Source organism: Tetrahymena thermophila, assembly GCF_000189635.1.
Source record: "Tetrahymena thermophila SB210 genomic scaffold scf_8254362, whole genome shotgun sequence".
Taxonomy (NCBI): domain Eukaryota; phylum Ciliophora; class Oligohymenophorea; order Hymenostomatida; family Tetrahymenidae; genus Tetrahymena; species Tetrahymena thermophila.
In genome coordinates, this window is record NW_002476146.1 from 139022 (window position 1) to 159890 (window position 20869).

Consider the following 20869-nt stretch of genomic DNA (forward strand, 5'->3'; position numbering starts at 1 on the left):
TAATTGTTCTTTTTTTGGTTTAATTAATATGTGGTTTATTATTAAGTCTTGATCGAGCATATTTTCCAATTATTTCATATATAAGATTATAGTGAGTTTCATTCCAAAAATTTTATTTTTAAAATAACACTAAATTATTTATTGAATGCATTAGTTTGGTAAAAAGTTATTTACTTTTTGTAAGTTATAGAGTCTGTTTTTTTAAATAAAATACCATTACTTCAAAAATAGATGTGAGACTTTGTAGTTTAATTTATAATTATTGTACAGTAAATGAAAATGTAAAATTAAGAATTTTTTTTATCTTGATCATAATTAAATTAATAGATAAATGCTATGTGTTGTTTTTTTTGATCAGAAAAAAATTAAAAATATTCTTTGTTTTATTTTAGTGTTCAAGTAATTTATTATCATACTTTTAAAACAAAATAATATTTTTTTAGATATCTAAAGTGATTAAAATCAATGAGTTATCTTATTTTTAAATTTTGATTTACTGAAAGTCGTGAATCTGTATAAAAAACATACTCTAAAATTATTAATTAATTAATTATTTTTTTTAATTCATAATAACTAAATCAATTTTTGAAAATAAAGCCTAACTCTCATAAACAATCAAATAATTAATTATGATGGATGCAAAGAATGTAAATTTGTCTGCTACAAGCGACTACAATGAACAAGATACCTTTGATGATAGTAAAAATAACTTAATTTATTAATAACTTTTTGAAAATTTTCAGTTTTTTTTTAGAAGTTAGTTAATTTACTAACTCTCTTTTCAAGAGTTAGCAATTAACAAAAATATGCTAATAACTTTTTATGAATAGATAATGCTTTACAATAAAGAATTCTTTCTTAAGATGGAAGAGACTCAAAGTAGGAGAATCCATATATTCAATCAAAAAGAATTTGGATGCTACCTATGGTTGCAACTGTTTTGTTTGGCGCTTATTTTAGTGTTAATTTTTAATCTTTTGTTAAAGAACAACTAATGAGTTCAATGAATATGTCTAACAGTGATTACTCTCTATTCGTACTAATTCCAACTCTGCCAAATATTCCTCTGCCTTTATTAATTGGTCCTCTTTTAGATTCAATCGGACCTCGTTTGGGAGTTACTTTATTTACTTTCTTACTCTCAGTAGGAATGGCGATTTGTATGATTTCTATAAGCACTGGATCCTTTTTTACTCTTCTTATTGGCAAAACTATACTATAAACTGCAGTCGAATGCTAAGGCATCGCTCATGGTAAATACTTAAAAATTTTAGCTTGAATGATTTAATAATATTTAAAATCTTCTCTCAAAAAAAATTACCACTAATTTTTATAGTGTTACTATTACAGAAGTAAAATATGTATGTAAGTCAGCTAAATAAATTTGAGGTGATATTAAAAAATCCTTTTTTTAGTACTATATTATTTATCAAATAGAAGTTATCAAATAATTTAGCTAAAATTATTAATTGCATCATTTAAAATCTTTAATTACTTTCAATTGATGGTTTATTTATTAATTTTGCGTTTTCAAGCTTTTTGTTAATTTTTCTATTTCCTCTTTGGTTTGTTGAATAATATTTTTACATTATTAGGTGGTGTTGTTGGAAAGTGGTTTACAGCCAAGGGATTAGCTTTTGCTTTTACATTAACAAGTTTATTCTGTAAAATTGCCAGCTCTACTTCTGGAATTATTTATCCTTAACTCTATAATATTAATGATAATTTGATGGCTCCTATGTCTCTTGGTATAGCTTTGTGTGCTATTACTCTTATTTAGGCTTTTGTTATTTTCTATTTCGACAAGCATTCAGAAAATTATAATCACAGTAACAGCAGTGTATAATCAGAAGGAACTATTGTATAAAAGAAGAAATTTAAATTAAGCGATTTTAAAAAGTTTGATAGAATGTTTTGGATGTATGCAATCCAATGCCCTATGATGTTTGGTGCTTTCTATGCATTCGAAAATTATCTTTAAAGTGTTTTAATTCATAAATTCTTGATTGAAAAAACATTAGCTGGTGAACTTGTGTCTATTCCTTATTGGATTGCTTTTAGTACTCCTATTTTTGGATTCTTAGCAGATAAATTTGGTTTAAGATGCATATTCTTAGGAGTTACTACCTTCCTCTCATTTATTTCTGTCTTTATTTTATGGTTATTGCCAACTGGAGAAAATGATTTTGTAGTCTATACTGCCTTGATTATTTTTGGTATATTTTTGAGTGCTATGTGTGCTTTCCTTTATCCTACTCTTCCTTTGATTTCTCAGAAAGAACTCCTTAGTACAGCATTTGCTATTTGTTATACTACTAAAAATGGAGGTAATCAATCAATTAATCGTTTATTTATTAGAAATTAGTTAAATATTTCCATAAAGTATTTTAAAAATTCATCTAATAATATTTAAAATAAATTATTAAAATATTAAAATTAATTTTATATTAATTTAAAACTCTTAGGTCTTGCACTTCTAAATTATTTGAGTGGCTTACTTTTAGGTGACGATGATTAAGGATATAATAGCTTCTTACTATGCTACGTAATTCTTTTCTTTATATCATTATGTCTATCCGGTTTGATCTACTACTATGATCGTAAGCATGGGTCTATAATAAATTCCACTACTCCTTAGCGTTATATTGATTATGTGGTAGTTAAAAGATAAAACAGATAAATGAAGAAATTAACAGAAGAATAATTTGAAAAATGAATTTTTTAATTGTAATAAATTTATTGAAACATAAAAAATTACTAGTAGTTATTATATAAAGTGTATCAAATATTTTTATTAAATAAATTCTTTCACTAAAAAAATATAAAATATTCTTTAAAAAATTAATTATCAAATAAAATTTGTTGTTTATATCTTCTTTATGTGAAATTCTTGATTTTATGTTATTAATAAATTTATTGTATCATAAAAAATTACTCATATTTATTAAAAAGCACCAAATCATAAAAAAGTAAATTACCAATAGTAATCTCTCTTTAAGAAATTGAATAAATATCATAAGTTAAATGCTAATTATCTTTTTTGTAAAAATGTTTAGTATGAGATACACCAAAAATTAATCAGTAAGATTAAAACCTTCTTAGTTTTTTATTTTAAATTAGAATAGTAAGTAAGAAGCTAAATTATTGAAGATTTAGCATCTCTAGATTTTATTTAAGGTTTCATATCTTAATTTGAGATATTATAATTGTTCTAGTAAATATACCAGGAATTTCTAGTATTTTATTAGTAAATATTTTATATAATTACTTTAATTCTTTTATTGATACAAGTTTTATTAACTAGTTTGAAATATTAATTAAACCAATTAATCCTTCAAAAAAGTAATATAAATAAGCAATTCTTTTTTCTAAAGCTATGCATTTAGTTAATAAAAAAATATGTCTATATCTATGCATTAAAAAATCATTTTTTAAATATTTTAATAATTTTTTATAAAAGATTAATTATTTTTATTTCCAAAGCTTCTTTACAAAATTTATAATTTTATTTACATTGCCATATTTAATAGCAACAAATCTTGGAACGAAATAATTAAAATGGTTTTTATTTGTTGGATAATAAATTAAAATAGAAAAATTAATATATTTTAATAACTTAGTAACTTATTCTCAAAAATGGTAAAATTTATATTTAACGAATTTAAAATCTTAAAAAATTTTAATTCTTACATTTTTAAACATTTATTCTTTAATAGTAAAAGAAAAATATCTGAGCTTAAGATCTTAAAAGATATGTAATATCTTATCTTTAATATAACATTAGATCTTATCTCATCAATCAAGTATTAATTTGAAATAATTCTAATTAAAAAAAATGAGCATATAGTTTTTATGATTTTGGAAAATGGGTGCTAATATTTCCTCGGCGTTAATTATTGAGGATCTTTTACAATATTTCAATTTACAGCATTTTAAATAGATCATGTAGCTTAGTAATTAAATTTTATTAGTATGCTAAGAGAATTGTAAATTTTTCATTTAATTTGATATAAATATGGGTTTAATAAATTATTTCGGAATATTAAATCATTCTATTAAATCAAAACTTATTTTATTAGGTATAAATTATATTTATGATTAATCAAAATAGAATTGAAGATACCTTTTTTTTCTATAACACCTATTACCAAAGAATCAAATAATTAATTATCAAAAATAATCCAAATTATGGAATACACACATTTGATTTATTTTATTCTCGTGAGTCTATCTCAATTTTGTAAAATTTATCTTTCGATTTTTTCCACAAAAATATAATTTGATAATTAAAAAAGTGATATTATCCATTTACTCTGCTGACCTTCTTGAATCAAATAAAATAAAGCTTAACTTAAATTGGTATTAAAGGATTGGTTTATTGATTCTATCATATTATTAAACCAACAAAATATTGTCTAAATCTTATTTGTAAAAAAATAATAACTTTTGCCTAATTAAAAAATGATAAAAAAATAAGAAAATGTTAATGACTCAACAGTTAGTGACCTCAGCGACCAAGACACTATAAGTAATGATAAAATATATTCGTTTTAAAACCTTAAAGCTTAAACTTATTACAATTTATGTTATATTTTAATCCAAATACCTTACAAAATTTACTTGGATTTGACAGATTTTTAATATTAATTCCTTATAGATTAGGAAATTAAATTAACAAATTAATTATTAACTCTCATTTATTTTCAATAAATATTTTTCTAAAATTATTCTAAATTTCAAAAAGTTACTCCTTTGTAAGATAGCGGACAGACTCATAAAAATGGCTTTTGTGAAAAAAAAAGAATGATCATGCTTCCTTCTACTTCAATACTTTAATTTGGCTCATATTTCAGTATTAATTTTTAATCGTTCGTAAAAGAACAATTAATGGATTCAATGCACTTGTCAAATAATGACTACAGCTTGTTTGTCCTAATACCTAATTTACCTTGCATTCCCTTACCATTAATGATAGGTCCTATTTTAGATTCAATTGGAGCTCGTTTAGGTACTCTCGTATTTTCATTTTTGCTTTCTGTCGGATTAGCCTTGTGCATGATTTCTATATTCCAAGAGTCCTTTGTCTGGCTTGTTATTGGAAAAACAATATTTGCTATAGCTAATGCAGGTCTAGGTGTTTCTCATGGTACCAAAATAAATATAAATTTATAAAATTTAAAATAATTTTTAATAATCAGAGTTTAAGAAACAATAAATAGATAGATAAATTAATTATAATTATTTTTTATTTTTATTTGGTTATTTAAAATAAAAATTTCCAAATCTCATAAAATGAAATACATTTATTTTAAACATAAAAATTATTATTTTTGCTAACCACTAGAACTCAATAAAAAAATAAATAATATTTAAAATAATTTTTGTATTCAAAAATAATATTTAATTTTATTTGATATTTTCTTGATTTCCTATAAATAATCAACAAATAATAATATCTATCTATATTCTTCACAATTTATATAAGCATTTATTTAATTTTTTTAATAATTTTAAGTTTATTAAGAATTAAAAATTAAACTTAATTTTTTAAATTAAACTATATTTATTTAAAATTAATTAGGGTGTATTGCTGGAAAATGGTTTACTTCTAAGGGCTTAGGGGTTGCATTTACCTTATCAAGCTTTTTTTGTAAAATTGCCAGTTCAAGTTCTGGAATACTCTTTCCATAGCTTTATGATATCAATAATAATTTAATGGCCCCTTTATCTCTTGGTTTAGCATTTTGCTTAATTTGTTTAGTATTATCAGTAGTTATATTTGTTGTTGATAAAAATGCCGAAAAACAATAAAATTTACAATTATAGGAAGGTTAAGTGATAGAAAAGTATAAATTTAAATTTAGTGACCTAAAAAAATTTGGAGTAGTTTTTTGGATGTTTGTGATACAATGCCCATTGATGTTTGGAGCATTTTATGCTTTTGAAAATTATCTTTAAAGTGTTTTGATACATAAATTCATGATAGAAAAGACCTTAGCAGGCGAACTTGTATCAATTCCTTATTGGATTGCATATACCACTCCTTTATTTGGTTTTGTGGCTGATAAATTTGGTTTGAGAATTATATTCTTCGTATTAACCTCTCTACTTTCTTTTGTTTCAGTTTTTATCTTATGGATTTTACCTACTGGTGAAAATGATGTAATTGTTTACATTTCCCTTGTAATTTTTGGTCTCTTTTTGAGTGCTATGTGTGCTTATCTTTACCCTTCCTTTCCTTTACTTTCAGAAAAAGAACTTTTAAGTACAGCTTTTGCACTAGGAGTTTCATCTAAAAATGCAGGTATTTTAATTAACTTAATTAACAAAACAATTAAATTCAAATAAAAAAATCAATAATAGGACTTGCTATTTTTAACTACGTAAGCAATTTGATTTTGGGAAGCAAATCTGAAGGATATAATAATTTTTTGCTTTTTTACTTGATTATCTTCTTAGTTTCATTAATTATATCTTGCTTTATATATTTTTATGATCGTAAGCATGGCTCAATATTAAATTCAGCTACTCCTTAGCGTTATGTTGAATATCTAGCTGAAAAAAGAAATAAAATCAACGAAAGTTGCTATAGTGAAGAGGAAGATAAATTGACATCTTGAAAATAAATATTAATTATATTTTTTATAAATCATTTTTATTTTCAACTTTCAATCATTTTAAAGATAAATTTGTGTACATATTTATTAATTTGTACTTACTTTTCTGTTATTAAATGTTATAGTAATTATTCAAAAGATAACAATTAATAATAAACTCCAATGAATTTTATACAAAACTTACTCAAATAAAGATATAAAATAACATAAATTATTAGATTTATATTTCAGATTTTTTTAGATGTGTTTATAACTGATTTAGATCTTCCTATGCTGTGCAATGTTGTGATTGAATTTGTTGTTTTTGTAGGCTTCTTATTAACTGAAGTTTTTCTCGATTTTGTAGTTTTTAATTTAGGTTTTAGTCTATACTGACTTTCTTCTTCTAAATCACATTTCTTCTGATTGATAGATTTAGAAAGCTCTTCTATTCTTTGTTGCTTATCTTGGACTTCTTTTTAGTACAATTATTCGATTTTTTCATATGACTTCTCTAGCTAGGAAGCATATAATTTATAGTTTTCTAACATAACTTGAGCCTCTGTAGGAGCAACAATATTACTTTAATGATTTTAACCTCCATTTTATGAGGAATGGCTGATTCCATTCTAATTTTTGAAATCATTTATTTTTTAAACCATATTTGTGTTATCAACTTTTTAACGAACTAGCTCATCTTTTATTTTAGATATTTCTTCTTTTAAATTATCACCTTGATTTATTCTATTTCTTCTTGTGGAAGGTTCTTCTAAAAAGCTATAACTATTTTCATTTAAAGCTTTACTATCTTATTAATAAGATTATCCTTAATAAGAGTGTGTATTATACTGCTAAGAATTTTAATTAGCCAAGCTTTCATAATTATTTTTAAACTGCTAATAGTGCGGCTCTTAGTTACCTTATTAGAAGCTAACATCAGAAGATTATTTATTTTTCAAGTATTATTGACTAGTTTCGTTTGTAAGAGGATGCTTTTTGTGTTAGATTTCATTTAATGTCATTCTCCCATCTTTCACATTATTTTTTATGTTTGTGTACTAACCTGTGGTCAATAAATCTTCTTCATAATTTTACTGAGGTTTTTTATCTGTAACTTTAGGAATATTATACTTATTTCTCATATCTTCTAAAATATTAGCTGTGTTATCAAAAGTTTTTATTGGTCCAGAAATATCATCATTTTATTGATAATTATTCCTTTATGTTTAACTTGAAAGCTAGTGGTTTCCTTTATAATAATTAATTAGTGAATTATTAGATCCTTATCTTCTCATGCTTGAGCTGCTCATATTTCTTTCTATATAATCAGTTTAAATTTTATGAACTTTGAAAATAATTTTATTCAAATATTTAAAATTCTAAATTTTCACTACTCAAAATTAAAAAATAAATTATTTATTTATTTAAAAAAATCTTCAAACATATTTTTTCTTTTTTTAATAAAGCTGTATAAAAATTTGATTTTAAAAATCAAGAAATAATTCTATTTTTTAGAAATTGATAAAAGAAAAATTATTTTATTTTATAAGAATCAAACACATAATTTTTTACCTCTCATTTCTTATCTTAAAGATTAATTTTCATCAATTAATTTAAAATTTTAGTTTTTCAACTCTTGAATTTCATGCTACAGACTATCTACTAATACTTTCTTTTCTTTTTCAAGATTGGAATTTTATAAGCTAAGTTCTTGGATTTGTTGTTCTAATCTAATTATTTTTCTCTCTTGCTCTTTGCTTGTTTTATCATGGGTAGAAAACTTACTACTATTATGGTTACTAGTAGATGATAAAGGTATATTCTGTTTTAGTTTGATGACCTCTAAATTTAAATCACTTTTCTATTCAATTAGTACTTGGTTTTCTTTTTCTAACAAACTTACTCTTTCACTCAGAATTTTTATCTTATTTTCGTAGAATTTGTCCATCCTATCAATTCTTTAAACCAATAATTCGTCATTATTTTAAGGTTTTTAAAATAGCTAATTTTAAGGACTCCTTATAGTTAAACCATTTGCTTCCCTTAGTTTATCTGAAATTCTAGGTAGTTTTATGTTATAGATTTAATTTTGTATTGAAAAAAAATTTTACCTTTAAGATTCTTAGTTATTGAATTTATTATCTTAATTTAGTTGCTATCTTGATTTGTATGAATTCATATCTGCTGAATCAATTTCAAGTTATTTGTTTGCTGAGTTAAAGTGATTGCTCTTTGTATATTCTAATGTACCACCTAGTATTTATTGATTGTTGCCAGATGAAATTTAACTTGGAGAGGGATCTTAATCTTCTCTTCCTAAAAGCAAGTAATTCAGCTCATCAAATTTATTTCTGTTGCTGCTTGTATTATCTTCAACTCTTTGCAAATTATTTATAAACATAGGTTAAAACTCTGACTAACTTCTATTTGATTTAGTACTGGTTATACCATTATTTTGTGGATTGAATAACAAACTATTCATTTAACTGCTCTAATTATTTTTATTTGAATTTACACCTTAAGGATTTTAATTGCTTTTATAGAGGTTTCTTGTAGAATTTGAAAATAGCTATGGTTAATTAGAATATTGATTTGAATAATTTGAGTTATTTATGTAATTTTCTTAGAATTCATCTGGCTATTATTATAAGGCTCCTTAATGAAAAAATTGACCAGTCTAAGCTTGATTTACTTTATTAGTTCTAATAAAATCATTTTAATTTATATTTTCATGAAAAGAGCTCTTCCCCCTATTAAAGTCTTAGTTATTTTTGTCTATATATGCCTATTAACTTTCTGCATTTTTTTTAGTGAATGTAGAAAATTTATTGGCTTTAGGAGATTGCTTTTTGTTATAAATTAAGTTGTTAAGCTTGTCTTCAATATGAGCTAGTAGACGATTTGTTGTTTCTATTTACCTAATGTTTGACTAGAAAATATCAGCATTTTCTTAATCAGGGTTTGCGTCAACTTCGTAATCAGCCATTACTCTACTTGCTTATTTAATGAAAATTATCTTTAAATTTCGATATAATTTTTAATGAATAAATGCTACTAATCTTATTATTGATGAAAGAAATGCAGAAGTATCTCTTATTATTTAATTAATTAAAAAACCTATAAATATTATATTCTGTTTGATTTTTTAGATTTCATAGAAAATTCAAAATAATCAATCTAATTTGAAATTTTTTGAGCAGTTATTGCATTAAAATAACAAACAACTTTTGATTTAAAATTTAAGATTCTAAAATTATGAATTTTTTTATAAACATAAAAGTGGAAAACTACACACAAAAAATAATATAATAATAAAATTTTTCAACATTTTAACATTTCCCAAATTATTAATATAATGCAATCATCATTAACTAAGGCTTCATTTAATTAATACCATTTAAAAAAATTTTAGTAAAAAAAGGTATAAAAATGCATTTAATACCTAAAACCTGAACTTTATATATAATATAATAAAATAAAGTATATTATTAAATTAAATTTGTTAAATTTATATATTATTTTTCAATCTATTGTTATTGATTTATCTATTTATTTATTCATTTGTGTATTTGCTTGTTTACTATTTGTTTAAAATGTTTATCTATTTTTGGCTTATTAATTTATTTAGTCTATTTTTAATCAAATAATTTATCTTTATAGCTCAAAATATATCCTATTTTAGTATCATTCATTAATTTATTCATTCATTCATCTACATAAGCAATATTGATTTCTTCTGGAACTATTGCAAGAATTGTTTTAAGTAAACCTTTAGGATTAGGATTTAGATTACCTCCTTTACTTTTCTTTTTTCTCAAGACTAACTAATTTATATTTGCTTAATCATCACCTAAGCTACTTTTTTAAGAGCCATTACTCGATGGAGCAGATTCATCATCTGAATCTTTACTATTACTTCCATTACTATTACTGCTACTACTAATTTTAGAGAGTAATTATTTTTTTAAGGTATCACTGTCAAGGATTTTGCCTTATTACCTTGCTTTTTCAACTATTTCATTAGCTTATTTTCTGATAATATCTTCATGCATTTTCTATTTTTATAAAAATAATGATTTTAATTAAACAAGGATAGTAATAATTAAAATAAAATTCAAGCTTAACTTTTAAAATATTAGAAATTTTTTGTTTAATTCAAGTAAGCATTTTCTTTTATAAATAAATATTGGAATCAGAAAATTAATTAATTAATTGCATATTTATCTAATTTGACTTTTTTCAGATTTGTATTAAAAATTTATTATTGCCATCAATCAATCAATTGATTTACATTGTTTTGATGATAAATAATATATTAAATATTTCTCTATGTTAGCTTGATTGCTGATAAGCAAACTTGAAAAAAATACAAAGTTATTCTTTGAGTTGAGAAGATAAAACGTGTAAATATTTATATATGAATTAATTACTTTCATTTTCTTCTTTTTAAGGTCTTCCTTTTTCTTCTACTGCAAGTATTAATTTTTAGTATCTTCTAAGAAGTATTTTACATATTCATTTTCAAGGACAGCTTCTTGGGAAAGGGCATAGTCCAGATATTCCTCCAATTATTTTCTTCTCTTTTCTATTGATTCTGGGTCTTCGTTTGTTATGCCAAATATCTTACGCGAAGGGAATTTTTTAAGGTATTACTTTAAATTTTTATCTTGAAGAGTTTCATGGAATCTTTTTAGAGTCGAATACCTGGTGCAATAAACCCATTCCTCTTTAGTAACATTATCATAAAACGAAACATAAAAGTACATTGTATCATCTATATAATTGTATCTATCTATTGTGACTTTAATCTAATGAGTTTTATCGCCTGAATCTACCAACAATAATTCTTAGTCCTTATCTTCTGCAAAATTAGAAGATAAACGAGACTTGAATAACCACTTTTCATTTTCTACTTCGCTCATAGGTATGGGTGTATTGTTTCCTTTATTATTTAATAATTTTCTAGTAGTAGGCAAGTATTCTTTTAATAAATCTAAAGAATGAAGCTTGGGAATTTTGAGAAGATCATTAAAGTATTACTACAATTCTATCTTTCTTCCTTCAATTTTTTTGAGATCATTATTTGTCTTTTAAATTAAATTTCTTCCTGGAAAAATTGGCAAATAAATATCAAGCCTATACTCCTTAATCTTTTTTTCAAGTTTATCATGTAAATCTCTTAATTCAGAGTATCTTTTTCTAAGAGAGTTAACTGCACCTGTTTGTTTATTAATAATAAGAAGATAATAAACTATTTTATCCTTTTCTTAGCGGAAAAGAGATATTCTTGTTTCATAGAGCTTAGAAAGATTATCCATTTTCTTAAACTAGCTAGTATGTCTTTATCAATTATGCTTTTTCTATATTTGCTAATAAACTATTGGAATTTACTTATTAATAACTTTGACTAGTACTCTATTTTAAAGATTAAATAATTAATTTTAAGATAATTATTCCAATAATTAATTTTATTAATCATAAAAAGAAGAAAACTAAAATCTCATTTCAAAAGAAAATTCACATCAAAAATAATGATTTTGCCTAATCAAGCTACTGACTATCAAATAAATTATAAATTAAGTATTTTAGAGAATAATTTATAGTAATTCATGAAACAAAAATAAAAATATAATTAATTATCAAAAAACTTATATTTATTTATCATACATTTATTAATGCACTAAAAAAAAAATTTTTTTTTTGATTAGTTTAATAAATTAAGAACATTTTTTTAATTAATTTGTAATCTCTATTTTAAAGATTAGAAAATAATTTTTAAGATAATTCCATCCTAAATCAATTCAATATTTTTACACAAGAAAATTCAAATAAAAAAAATGAATAAATTAAATTTCAAACATATTTAGAGTAAATTGTTTTCTTTGTTATTTAAATACTTAATTTAATCTTTATAGAATCAAAATTTGTAGCAATAATTTTGAAGAGTAAAAATCATAAATTTTATTATTTTATCAATATTTATTTTGGTTTGTTAAATTTTTATAAATTAATAACAAAAATTAAAATTAAAAGCTAATAGAACTGCATGTAATTGAAGCTAATTGAAATTTAGTTAGTATTTGAAATTTTTTATATTTTTGTTTATTTTTTTATTAATTTATTATTTTATTGTCTATTTATTTATTTATTTATTTATTTCTTTCTTTCTTTCTTTCTTTCTTTCTTAATTTATTTAATTTTATTTCAAATTTTTAACTTATTTAAATTTTATTTTTTATTTTTAAATTCTTCTTTCTTCTTTTTTCTTTTAATAATTATTATCTTTTTAATTTTTAGCTATCTTCTGGTTCTTCATCTTCGCCTCAATGTCTTGCCTGTTTATCTCTGTCTTGCCTTGTTTTCTGTCTTGCATTTCATGTATAGTATTAATCTCCAGTTTTTTCTTCTGTGTCTTCTTTAAACTTCTGAGTCTGTCAATGGAAATATTGCTAATATTTGGGAATAAACAGAGCTCTCTATAGCGAGAGTAGACTATGCTGACTTTCTTAAAAGGATAAGCTAGTTTTTTGTTTTTGAAAAAGACTCCGCAGAATTAATTTTAGTGAAATTAATTATGCGTAGGGTTTTAGTTTTGAATATTTAGCATTTTTGTATCAATTTTTAGGTGAGGAAATCGATTTAAAAACTTAGGAAAAATATATTTTTTTGCGAGTTGTAGTTTATTTTGAGTAAATTCCGACCTAATCTTTAAAAACTTGTGGATTTGATTTTAAAAAACTTAATGTGATGTTAAAAACTTTCAAATTGGTATGAAAAATGCTAAATTTAAGGGAATAAAAATGCTTTCCTTAAAGTACTTATCAAACATATCTAATTTTTTATTTTTCTTTTAGTACTTTGTTTTTTTTTTCTTTTAATTATCTTTAACAAATAATTAATTATATATTTTTAATTCAAAGAAGAAAAAATAAATCATTAAAGTGATTAACATTTGAAGGATTATTTAATTAATTATAAGACAAATTATTTATTTAATTTAATATATCTATATCTTAATGAATCTATCTATTAGTGAACGGATGGCAAGTAATATAAAATTTAAATAAAAGAAAAAAATAGTTAATTCTAATTAATAATAACAAGAGACATTTGATTTTAGTTACTTTGATTTAGAAATAATCAAAATTAAAAAATAACCTGCTAATTAGTTTAATAAGTTTAGGTGAAGATGAAAAAGAAATAGGATAGTCACAAAAATAGCAGTAGAGTTTTTAAATTTGCTGATATTTAATTTAATGATTATTTATTTTAGCTAGCTTAAGCGAGTAAGATGAAAAAAAAAATGCAGTTGATTTATATAAGAAAGTGATTCAAACTGATATTTACAATGAATAAGAGAGAAATGCTATTTTGTAAATTGTAAATAATTATATTGACGAATTTAACAACTAATAAGAACCTTCAGATGACGAAGATGGTTTCAAAACTGTTGGGTAATAGAAAAAAAGAAATAAATTTGAAGACTATCACTCCTTTAAGTGGAAGGTTTATAATGATATTTAAATTTCCTATAAAGATACAACTTCTTACATTAAAAAATAATTACCTTATTTTAAGATGGAGCTCTCAAACAAGGAGCTCAATATCATTTTGAACTTTTTATCTACAGTGATAAATATGGTAGAACCAATTATTTATGATGATATAAAACCTGTTGGTGAGTTGGTTAGAGAAAATAAGTATGTTATTCATATTTAGTATTTCCCTAGAATAACCCTACATCAAAGTTATGAATATACTTTAAGAGAAAGATTGCTTGAAGATAATAAATATAAGCATTTTTAAAGAGCTTAGTAAATTAGGCAAGGATTAATAAAGAATAATTTTTAAAATTTAGACAGTATTGATGGTTTTTTTGAGGATTTTCACGTAGAATTTAAAAACATCGCCTTTTTAGGAGAGGGTGATGAAATCAAAAATAAAAATAATTAAGAAAGTTAGTGTGCTTAAAAGTTTAAAGAAGATGAATAAAATTTGCAAGGAAATACCTTCGAAAGTAAAGTTGAACCAAATAAATAAATAAAATCTTTAAATAAATCTCCTTAATTTAATTCTTAAAGCAACACAAACAACGGTGTTAAGTAAAAATTTAGCTTAGAAGACTGCTAAAAAAAGCTCATTTAAACGATTGCTGCTATGATGAATACTCAAGGTGGATCAATATTTATACCTATTAAAGAAAACTAAAATCTAGAGTAAGAATAGCTGTATTCTTTGGGATCAATACAAATTACAGAAGAGTAACTAAAAAATAAAATTAATAGCTTTTTTGACGAAATAATTTTTTATCACATGAATGGAGAATAAATCGAAGAGCAAGAAAAGACTGAAGATATTATAAATCAGTTAATACCAAACATAAGCTCAATTAAGGATGAAGAAGGAATAGTAAAAGTTTTTGAGATAATTGTATATCAAGTCTATCCTTAGTATATTTGCAATTTGGCACACAACAGAGCTTAATCAGAAAATAATTTAAAATTAATTAATTAAAAAGAATTGAATTTTGAATTCCCTATAAGAAGGAGCGCTGCTAATTGCACAGTAGTCTTTTCTAAAGATTAATTGAAGCAATCATTGGAAAAGGCAACTCTCTTTACTAAGATTCAAAAGAACTTAAGCGAAGAAGATTAAAATAAGCTATTCAACTACAAAAAAAACCATATTAAATCTTGATTAATTATTTTCCACCTAATTTAATTTTAAATAATAAATAAATTTTGAATGACTTTCATTCATTCACTTCTAAATATTTTAATAATTGAAATTTTACATTATTTTATTTTTAAGCTTACTAGATTAGCAAGCAATTAGTTAATTTATTTTTAGTTTATAAATTTGTTCATTTCTAATTAAGTAATTAATTAATTGATTTATTAATTTATTTTATTTAGTATTTTAGATATTAAAAATATCTTTATATTTTAATTCTAAATTAAATTTGAATTACCATCATTCATTTAAAGAAATTAATTTCTATTTTAAATTTTATTTTTATTAACAAACAAAAGCAATTCTCTGATAATTGTTTCTTGAGTAAGAAATATACATTTAGTAGAATAATATAAATTATTTAATAAATAAAAAAATTAAAAGAAATTAAAAAAGTTTTTGAAGCAGGTTTCGAACCTGATAGAAGAAAAAAATAACTAAAAAATGTTTAATTAAAGATTTAATTTTTTATGAAGTAATTTAAATTTTTTTATCAAACATTTAATCTCGAAATAATTTTTTTTTACATATAAAACGAATGAAAAAATTTTTAAATCTAAAAATTAAATATTTGATTAAAAATTTAGATTTTCATAAGTTTAAAAATAACATTTTTATAAACCTAAAAATAAAATTTTTAAGATAAATCAAGATAGTTAATAAATACACCTAATTTTGATTAATATATTTAAATCACTTATTATCTTCGAAATATTCTTATTTCACCCACAGTAGCAATTCTTTCTTGATTGGGATTTTTATTAATTTAATATTCTAGGAATTATTTTGCCTCTTAATCTCTTTTGAGTTAAATTAAAGATACTTTTAGGTAAGTAATATAAGGATTTTGATCATACATATCAGAATTAAACACAAGATCTGCTAATTTCAAAGCCTCTTCATATTATTGTGCTTCAAAATAGCTACTGAATAAGAAAAAATGAGTATTAATTTCTCTTGGGTTGTATATTAAAGCTTCTGAAAATGCTTTTATTGCTTATTAATGTCTACCAATCTTCAAATTGCTTACTCCAATAAGTAAGTATACTGTGAAGTAAATACCTTAGTTAAAAGCATATAGTTTCTTTTACTGAAAATCAATCCATTATTATGGAAATTAAATAGTATTAAAATTATACTTTTGATAGTAATAGCCTGAAAATACAGATAATCCAACCAGTCCTACACCATATAATATTTTAGTTATTTTCATTTTTTGAACCACTTAAATTCTTAAATCAATTATTTAGATATTCTTCTTAATAACTTAGTCATTTAATTATTATATTATTAAAAATACTTTAAAATAAAAATTTTTATTCTCATTCCACCGAGGAATTTTTTTACCATATAAATCTTGAAAGATAAATTATCATTATTGATGAGATTTGAGATCATATTATTTTTTTTGATATTAGAGATCATATTATTTTTTTTGATATTAGAGAAGATACTATTTTTTTGAGATTCTAGAAGATGCTATTTTATAGATATTCGAGAAGATACTATTTTATAAATATTCTAGATGATACTATTTTATAGATATTTGAGAAATAATTATTTTATAGAGATCTTCATTTTTGATGGTCTAATATCGAAGATCTAATAATATACATTTTACATCAAATAAAACCTAAGTAAAGTATATACTTTAAAAAATAAATATGGTAAATTTGTCACTGAAAATAAATACTTTAAATTTAATTATATATAGAATAGGATTTAAAAAAAAAATTAATTAATTTTTAGAACTGTTTATTTGAAGTATTACGTAATTGCATAATACTTAATAAACATTCATTTAAAATATTTATATCAAGAGGTTAATAACAAGTAAAATATTTATAATTACAATAAAGCAATAAAAAATTAATTTATATATATATAAAAGGTATAAGTACTTTAAGAAATAAACAAAATTGAAAGATTAAAATAGAATTTATTTGCTTATTAAAGTAATTAAAAAAAAAAAATTATATCAGTTAATTTGTTAAATCTGAATTTATATACAACGAACAGCTTATTTATTATTAATTGAGTCAAAGGTCAGTAATGAACTTAAATCAATATATAAATAATATCCATTGAATTAATCTATTAAATATACAGATATGATATGTAAAAAATTAAATTTTAATTTATTTTAATTAGATAAAATCAAATTTCAATTTTATTAAAGTAAAAAGTAATAAAAATTAAATAAAGAAGTTTATAAATTAATTTAAGAAATTACTATTTATATTTTTTAATAACTGAAGTTTCACATATTTCTCACAAATTTTTGTTAATTAAAATTTTAAAGTATTTAAAACACCCAAGATATAAGAGAAGGTTGTTTTTGAATGTGAATGCTAATTAATGAAAAAAATAGAGTGAAATGCCTATTTAATTTACAAAAGGAAAGGCGAAATGTTTTTTATCTTAATAACATAATAAATAAAGCTAAATAAGCTTAAAACAGCTTTATTTTTGAGTTTTTAAAAAGCTTTAAATTCTCAAAATACAAATTTTGAAATAATATGTACCGTAAATTCTTACACATGTTATTTTTTGAAAAAAATAAATTTCGAACACTTTTTCAAAAATTATGAATTAAAATAAATACTCTAAAAATTAAAAATTAATATAAAATAAAACTATTTAAACCACACTATTATTCAAATTAGATATAAGATTTTTATAATTCTATTATATTTAAAAATTAAACCTAATTACATTTATTATAAAACAAGAATTTATTGAATATTTTTTTTAAGTAAAAATATTAAAATAAGATTTTATAAATTATTTTATACTCTTCTTATATTTTTATAAATAAATACTAAATAAACAAAAAATAATTATTGTCACTTATTTTTTTAATCTTTAGAGGGAGTATATGTAGTAAACCAAGGAACCATTCTTGAGACATGCTTTTAGTATTCAGCATATTCAGGTCTAGATGATTTTAAGTGACGTTCCATAGCAGGTAAAGTGTAAAAATTCATAATAGCTAAGATAAGAATGGCTCCAAAAGAGGTCCAATAATATTCCTCTCCATAAACAAGACATGGTAAGAACATACCTATCCATACAAACATATCGCCAAAATAATTAGGGTGTCTTGAATATTTCCATAATCCTGCGAGTATAATTTCTTTAGATTTTTTAATTCTCCATGGAAGAATTTATTCATCAGCTATTGTTTCGAAGATGAGACCTAACCAGCTCAAAACTATACCTCCATAGATTTAAAGCTAATTTTGTGTTGTTTAATAAAAGCTATCAGGTATTCTAAGTGCATAATAAGTGGGAATTATAGCTATTTAATTTATAACTTTTATTTAAGATAAATAAAATCAACTAATATTACCAAAATATATCATTAAAGTAGGCATTATATGGAGACCAAAAAATGAGAAAAGCCAATAAACAAATTTGCTTTAAATTTTTTTGCTGAATTCAACATATCTAAAATCTTCGTATTTTAATCCTGGCCAGAATCTATTTTAAAGATTAGAGTATATTTTTAATTGTTAGTAGATGAAGAAGTTAATTACCTAAAATAGAAAACAGTGTGTTTAATCGAATAGGCAATTATAGGACTCATTATCAATAAACTGTTGATAGAGTTTCTATTAGGGGATACCTCATTTAAGTATAAGACTAATCCTATAGTAGGCACCATCCAGTAAGGGTCATAGATTGAGGAATTATCGAATATGTAAGAAAAGATAAAAACTATTACAGTTGCTATCAAATCTACTACAAGCAATCTAATCAGATCGTTTTAGATGGATTTGCTATAATATTCAAAAAGATAGTACCCTGCTATATATATGACTATATATGGTATCCACATGATCAGAAATGATACCCAATATGATCTATATTTTGTTTCTACTTCAGCCATTTTTCTTACTTTTAATTAAAACTTTCAAAAAATTGTTTGATATTTTAAAAAATTATTAATTAATCATAAATTTATGATCAATTTTAAGTATCCAAAAATTTATTACATTCAAGTTTTAAAATTCAATTGTTCAACAAAAGTGTGACAATTTGTAAAACAGAATTTTCTTTTGACAAGGTTAAAATATTCAAATCATCTCCAACCAATAATTATTTTCAAAAAAATATCCACTTTAATTTCACTAATAACAATAAATTTTTTTTATATAAAAATAATTTATTCTTGTTTAAAAAAAGAAAGAGTTATTAAAATATAATTTTTTGTACAACTAAAGTTTATAATAATTATTTAAAGATGCTTTAACTAACAAAAATTAATAAATTTGTTATTTAGTTCATTTATATAGAGATTAAGAATGCACTGATTTGATTGTTTTGTATGAAGAAAAATTAAATACACAATAACAAAGATATTTTCTAGTAAAATCTAAACATTTTTCAATTAAGATGGATAAAGTGTTAAAGCTAAGTTAATAATTTTATAGATAGTATAAGTAGTTAAAAACCAATAAAAAGGATATTAATACTTTAAATAAATCTGACTTGTATACTGATTTAAGATTAACTATTGATCATTTAGACATAGATAAAATTTTCAGAATTAAGGACGAAGTATAATTTAGGAATAATTTAAAGTTAGGCTTTTCGAAGCTGCATGAAGAAGAAGGAATTAATATTGGAATATTTTATATATCATAATTTGGGTAAATGCCTTTGCATGATCATCCAGATATGTTTGTATTTACTAGACCTATTTACGGCAAGGCTAAAAAGACATTTTTTACTCTTTGCGATGAAAAAGACATTAGAACTTAATTTGAATATCCAATTAATTTTTGGTTAAATGAAAGTTATGATTAAAGTAAAGAAGTAACTGTTAAGGCTTAAGTAAGCGAAATGCATTTGTTGTAAAAAGGGGACTAAACTCAGGTTGTAGAACCTATAAAAAATAATTTGCACGAAATAATTGCAGTAGAGAATTATGCCTTTTTAGACGTACTTATACCTGACTACGACATGATGAATGCAAAAAGATTTTGCAATTTTTACACACCTAAAAAGTTGATAGACTCAAATTAATTTATATACGAAATGAAAATATAAGCTTTTCCAGAATAATATGATATCTAAGAAGTATAGTCTCCTCTAATAATGTAAAAAATAGCTTGAATTTATTTTTACTGATTAAGTAGAACAATAATTTAATAACTATTGAAAAAAATAAAAATTCAAAGTAAATTAACAAATATAATGAGAAAAGATATCCTTTGATTTATTTATTAATTAATAAAATCGCCATAAAAGATTTAAATGATTTGAAAAATCTATTTTAAAAATATTTAATAAACGTAAAGAACCATAATTAGTGCATATATTTATATACTATATATCATTTTACTAAAGTATTTGTTAGTTGTTTGCAGAGCTAATTTTACAGAGTTTTTTGTTTTTTGGAGTAATCATTTGCTTTAAATTTAGAAAAATTTAATTTAATTACATTTGCTTTGTTATTTTTAATTTATCTTTTCTATCAATTTTAAAATTTAATTTATGGTAAAATTTTTACTTGGTTAATTTATAAGGAGCTA

General features: G+C 22.3%; 9 protein-coding genes across 9 annotated transcripts; 4 read left to right on the forward strand and 5 right to left on the reverse strand. All coding sequences in view use genetic code 6, as the record gives it.

The window, feature by feature from the left end:
- Positions 1–629: 629 nt before the first annotated feature.
- Positions 630–2716, forward strand: TTHERM_00723320 (MFS transporter; the record flags this gene model as incomplete). The annotated part of the gene is made up of 4 exons (XM_001031810.3): positions 630–699; positions 831–1253; positions 1596–2327; positions 2466–2716. 4 exons carry the CDS (start codon positions 630–632, stop codon positions 2714–2716), a joined length of 1476 nt encoding a protein of 491 aa, XP_001031810.2.
- A 1745-nt stretch (positions 2717–4461) lies between these two features.
- TTHERM_00723330 (MFS transporter) lies at positions 4462–6620 on the forward strand (the record flags this gene model as incomplete). Its single annotated transcript, XM_001031811.3, has 4 exons — positions 4462–4528; positions 4745–5146; positions 5582–6304; positions 6364–6620. 4 exons carry the CDS (start codon positions 4462–4464, stop codon positions 6618–6620), a joined length of 1449 nt encoding a protein of 482 aa, XP_001031811.2.
- A 224-nt stretch (positions 6621–6844) lies between these two features.
- Positions 6845–9685, reverse strand: TTHERM_00723340 (hypothetical protein; the record flags this gene model as incomplete). The annotated part of the gene is made up of 4 exons (XM_001031812.2): positions 9652–9685; positions 8708–9593; positions 8169–8656; positions 6845–7914 (listed from the first exon to the last, which is right to left on the reverse strand). Exons 2-4 carry the CDS (start codon positions 9580–9582, stop codon positions 6845–6847), a joined length of 2433 nt encoding a protein of 810 aa, XP_001031812.2. The 5' UTR covers positions 9583–9593; positions 9652–9685.
- Positions 9686–10300: 615 nt separating this feature from the next.
- On the reverse strand, positions 10301–11914 carry TTHERM_00723350 (PX-SNX-like domain protein; the record flags this gene model as incomplete). Its single annotated transcript, XM_001031813.1, has 2 exons — positions 10301–10651; positions 11027–11914. The coding sequence occupies 2 exons, from the start codon at positions 11912–11914 to the stop codon at positions 10301–10303; spliced, it is 1239 nt and encodes a 412-aa protein (XP_001031813.1).
- A 599-nt stretch (positions 11915–12513) lies between these two features.
- TTHERM_000723359 (hypothetical protein) lies at positions 12514–13203 on the reverse strand (the record flags this gene model as incomplete). The annotated part of the gene is made up of 1 exon (XM_012800331.1): positions 12514–13203. The coding sequence occupies one exon, from the start codon at positions 13201–13203 to the stop codon at positions 12514–12516; it is 690 nt and encodes a 229-aa protein (XP_012655785.1).
- A 582-nt stretch (positions 13204–13785) lies between these two features.
- Positions 13786–15293, forward strand: TTHERM_00723360 (divergent AAA domain protein; the record flags this gene model as incomplete). Its single annotated transcript, XM_001031814.2, has 2 exons — positions 13786–13819; positions 13870–15293. The coding sequence occupies 2 exons, from the start codon at positions 13786–13788 to the stop codon at positions 15291–15293; spliced, it is 1458 nt and encodes a 485-aa protein (XP_001031814.2).
- A 729-nt stretch (positions 15294–16022) lies between these two features.
- Positions 16023–16542, reverse strand: TTHERM_00723370 (RNA polymerase I-associated factor PAF67; the record flags this gene model as incomplete). Its single annotated transcript, XM_001031815.1, has 2 exons — positions 16023–16103; positions 16153–16542. 2 exons carry the CDS (start codon positions 16540–16542, stop codon positions 16023–16025), a joined length of 471 nt encoding a protein of 156 aa, XP_001031815.1.
- Positions 16543–18175: 1633 nt separating this feature from the next.
- TTHERM_00723380 (membrane protein, putative) lies at positions 18176–19221 on the reverse strand (the record flags this gene model as incomplete). Its single annotated transcript, XM_001031816.3, has 3 exons — positions 18176–18630; positions 18682–18812; positions 18869–19221. The coding sequence occupies 3 exons, from the start codon at positions 19219–19221 to the stop codon at positions 18176–18178; spliced, it is 939 nt and encodes a 312-aa protein (XP_001031816.1).
- A 506-nt stretch (positions 19222–19727) lies between these two features.
- Positions 19728–20450, forward strand: TTHERM_000723389 (isocitrate/isopropylmalate family dehydrogenase; the record flags this gene model as incomplete). Its single annotated transcript, XM_012800332.1, has 1 exon — positions 19728–20450. The coding sequence occupies one exon, from the start codon at positions 19728–19730 to the stop codon at positions 20448–20450; it is 723 nt and encodes a 240-aa protein (XP_012655786.1).
- Between the last annotated feature and the right edge of the window lie 419 nt (positions 20451–20869).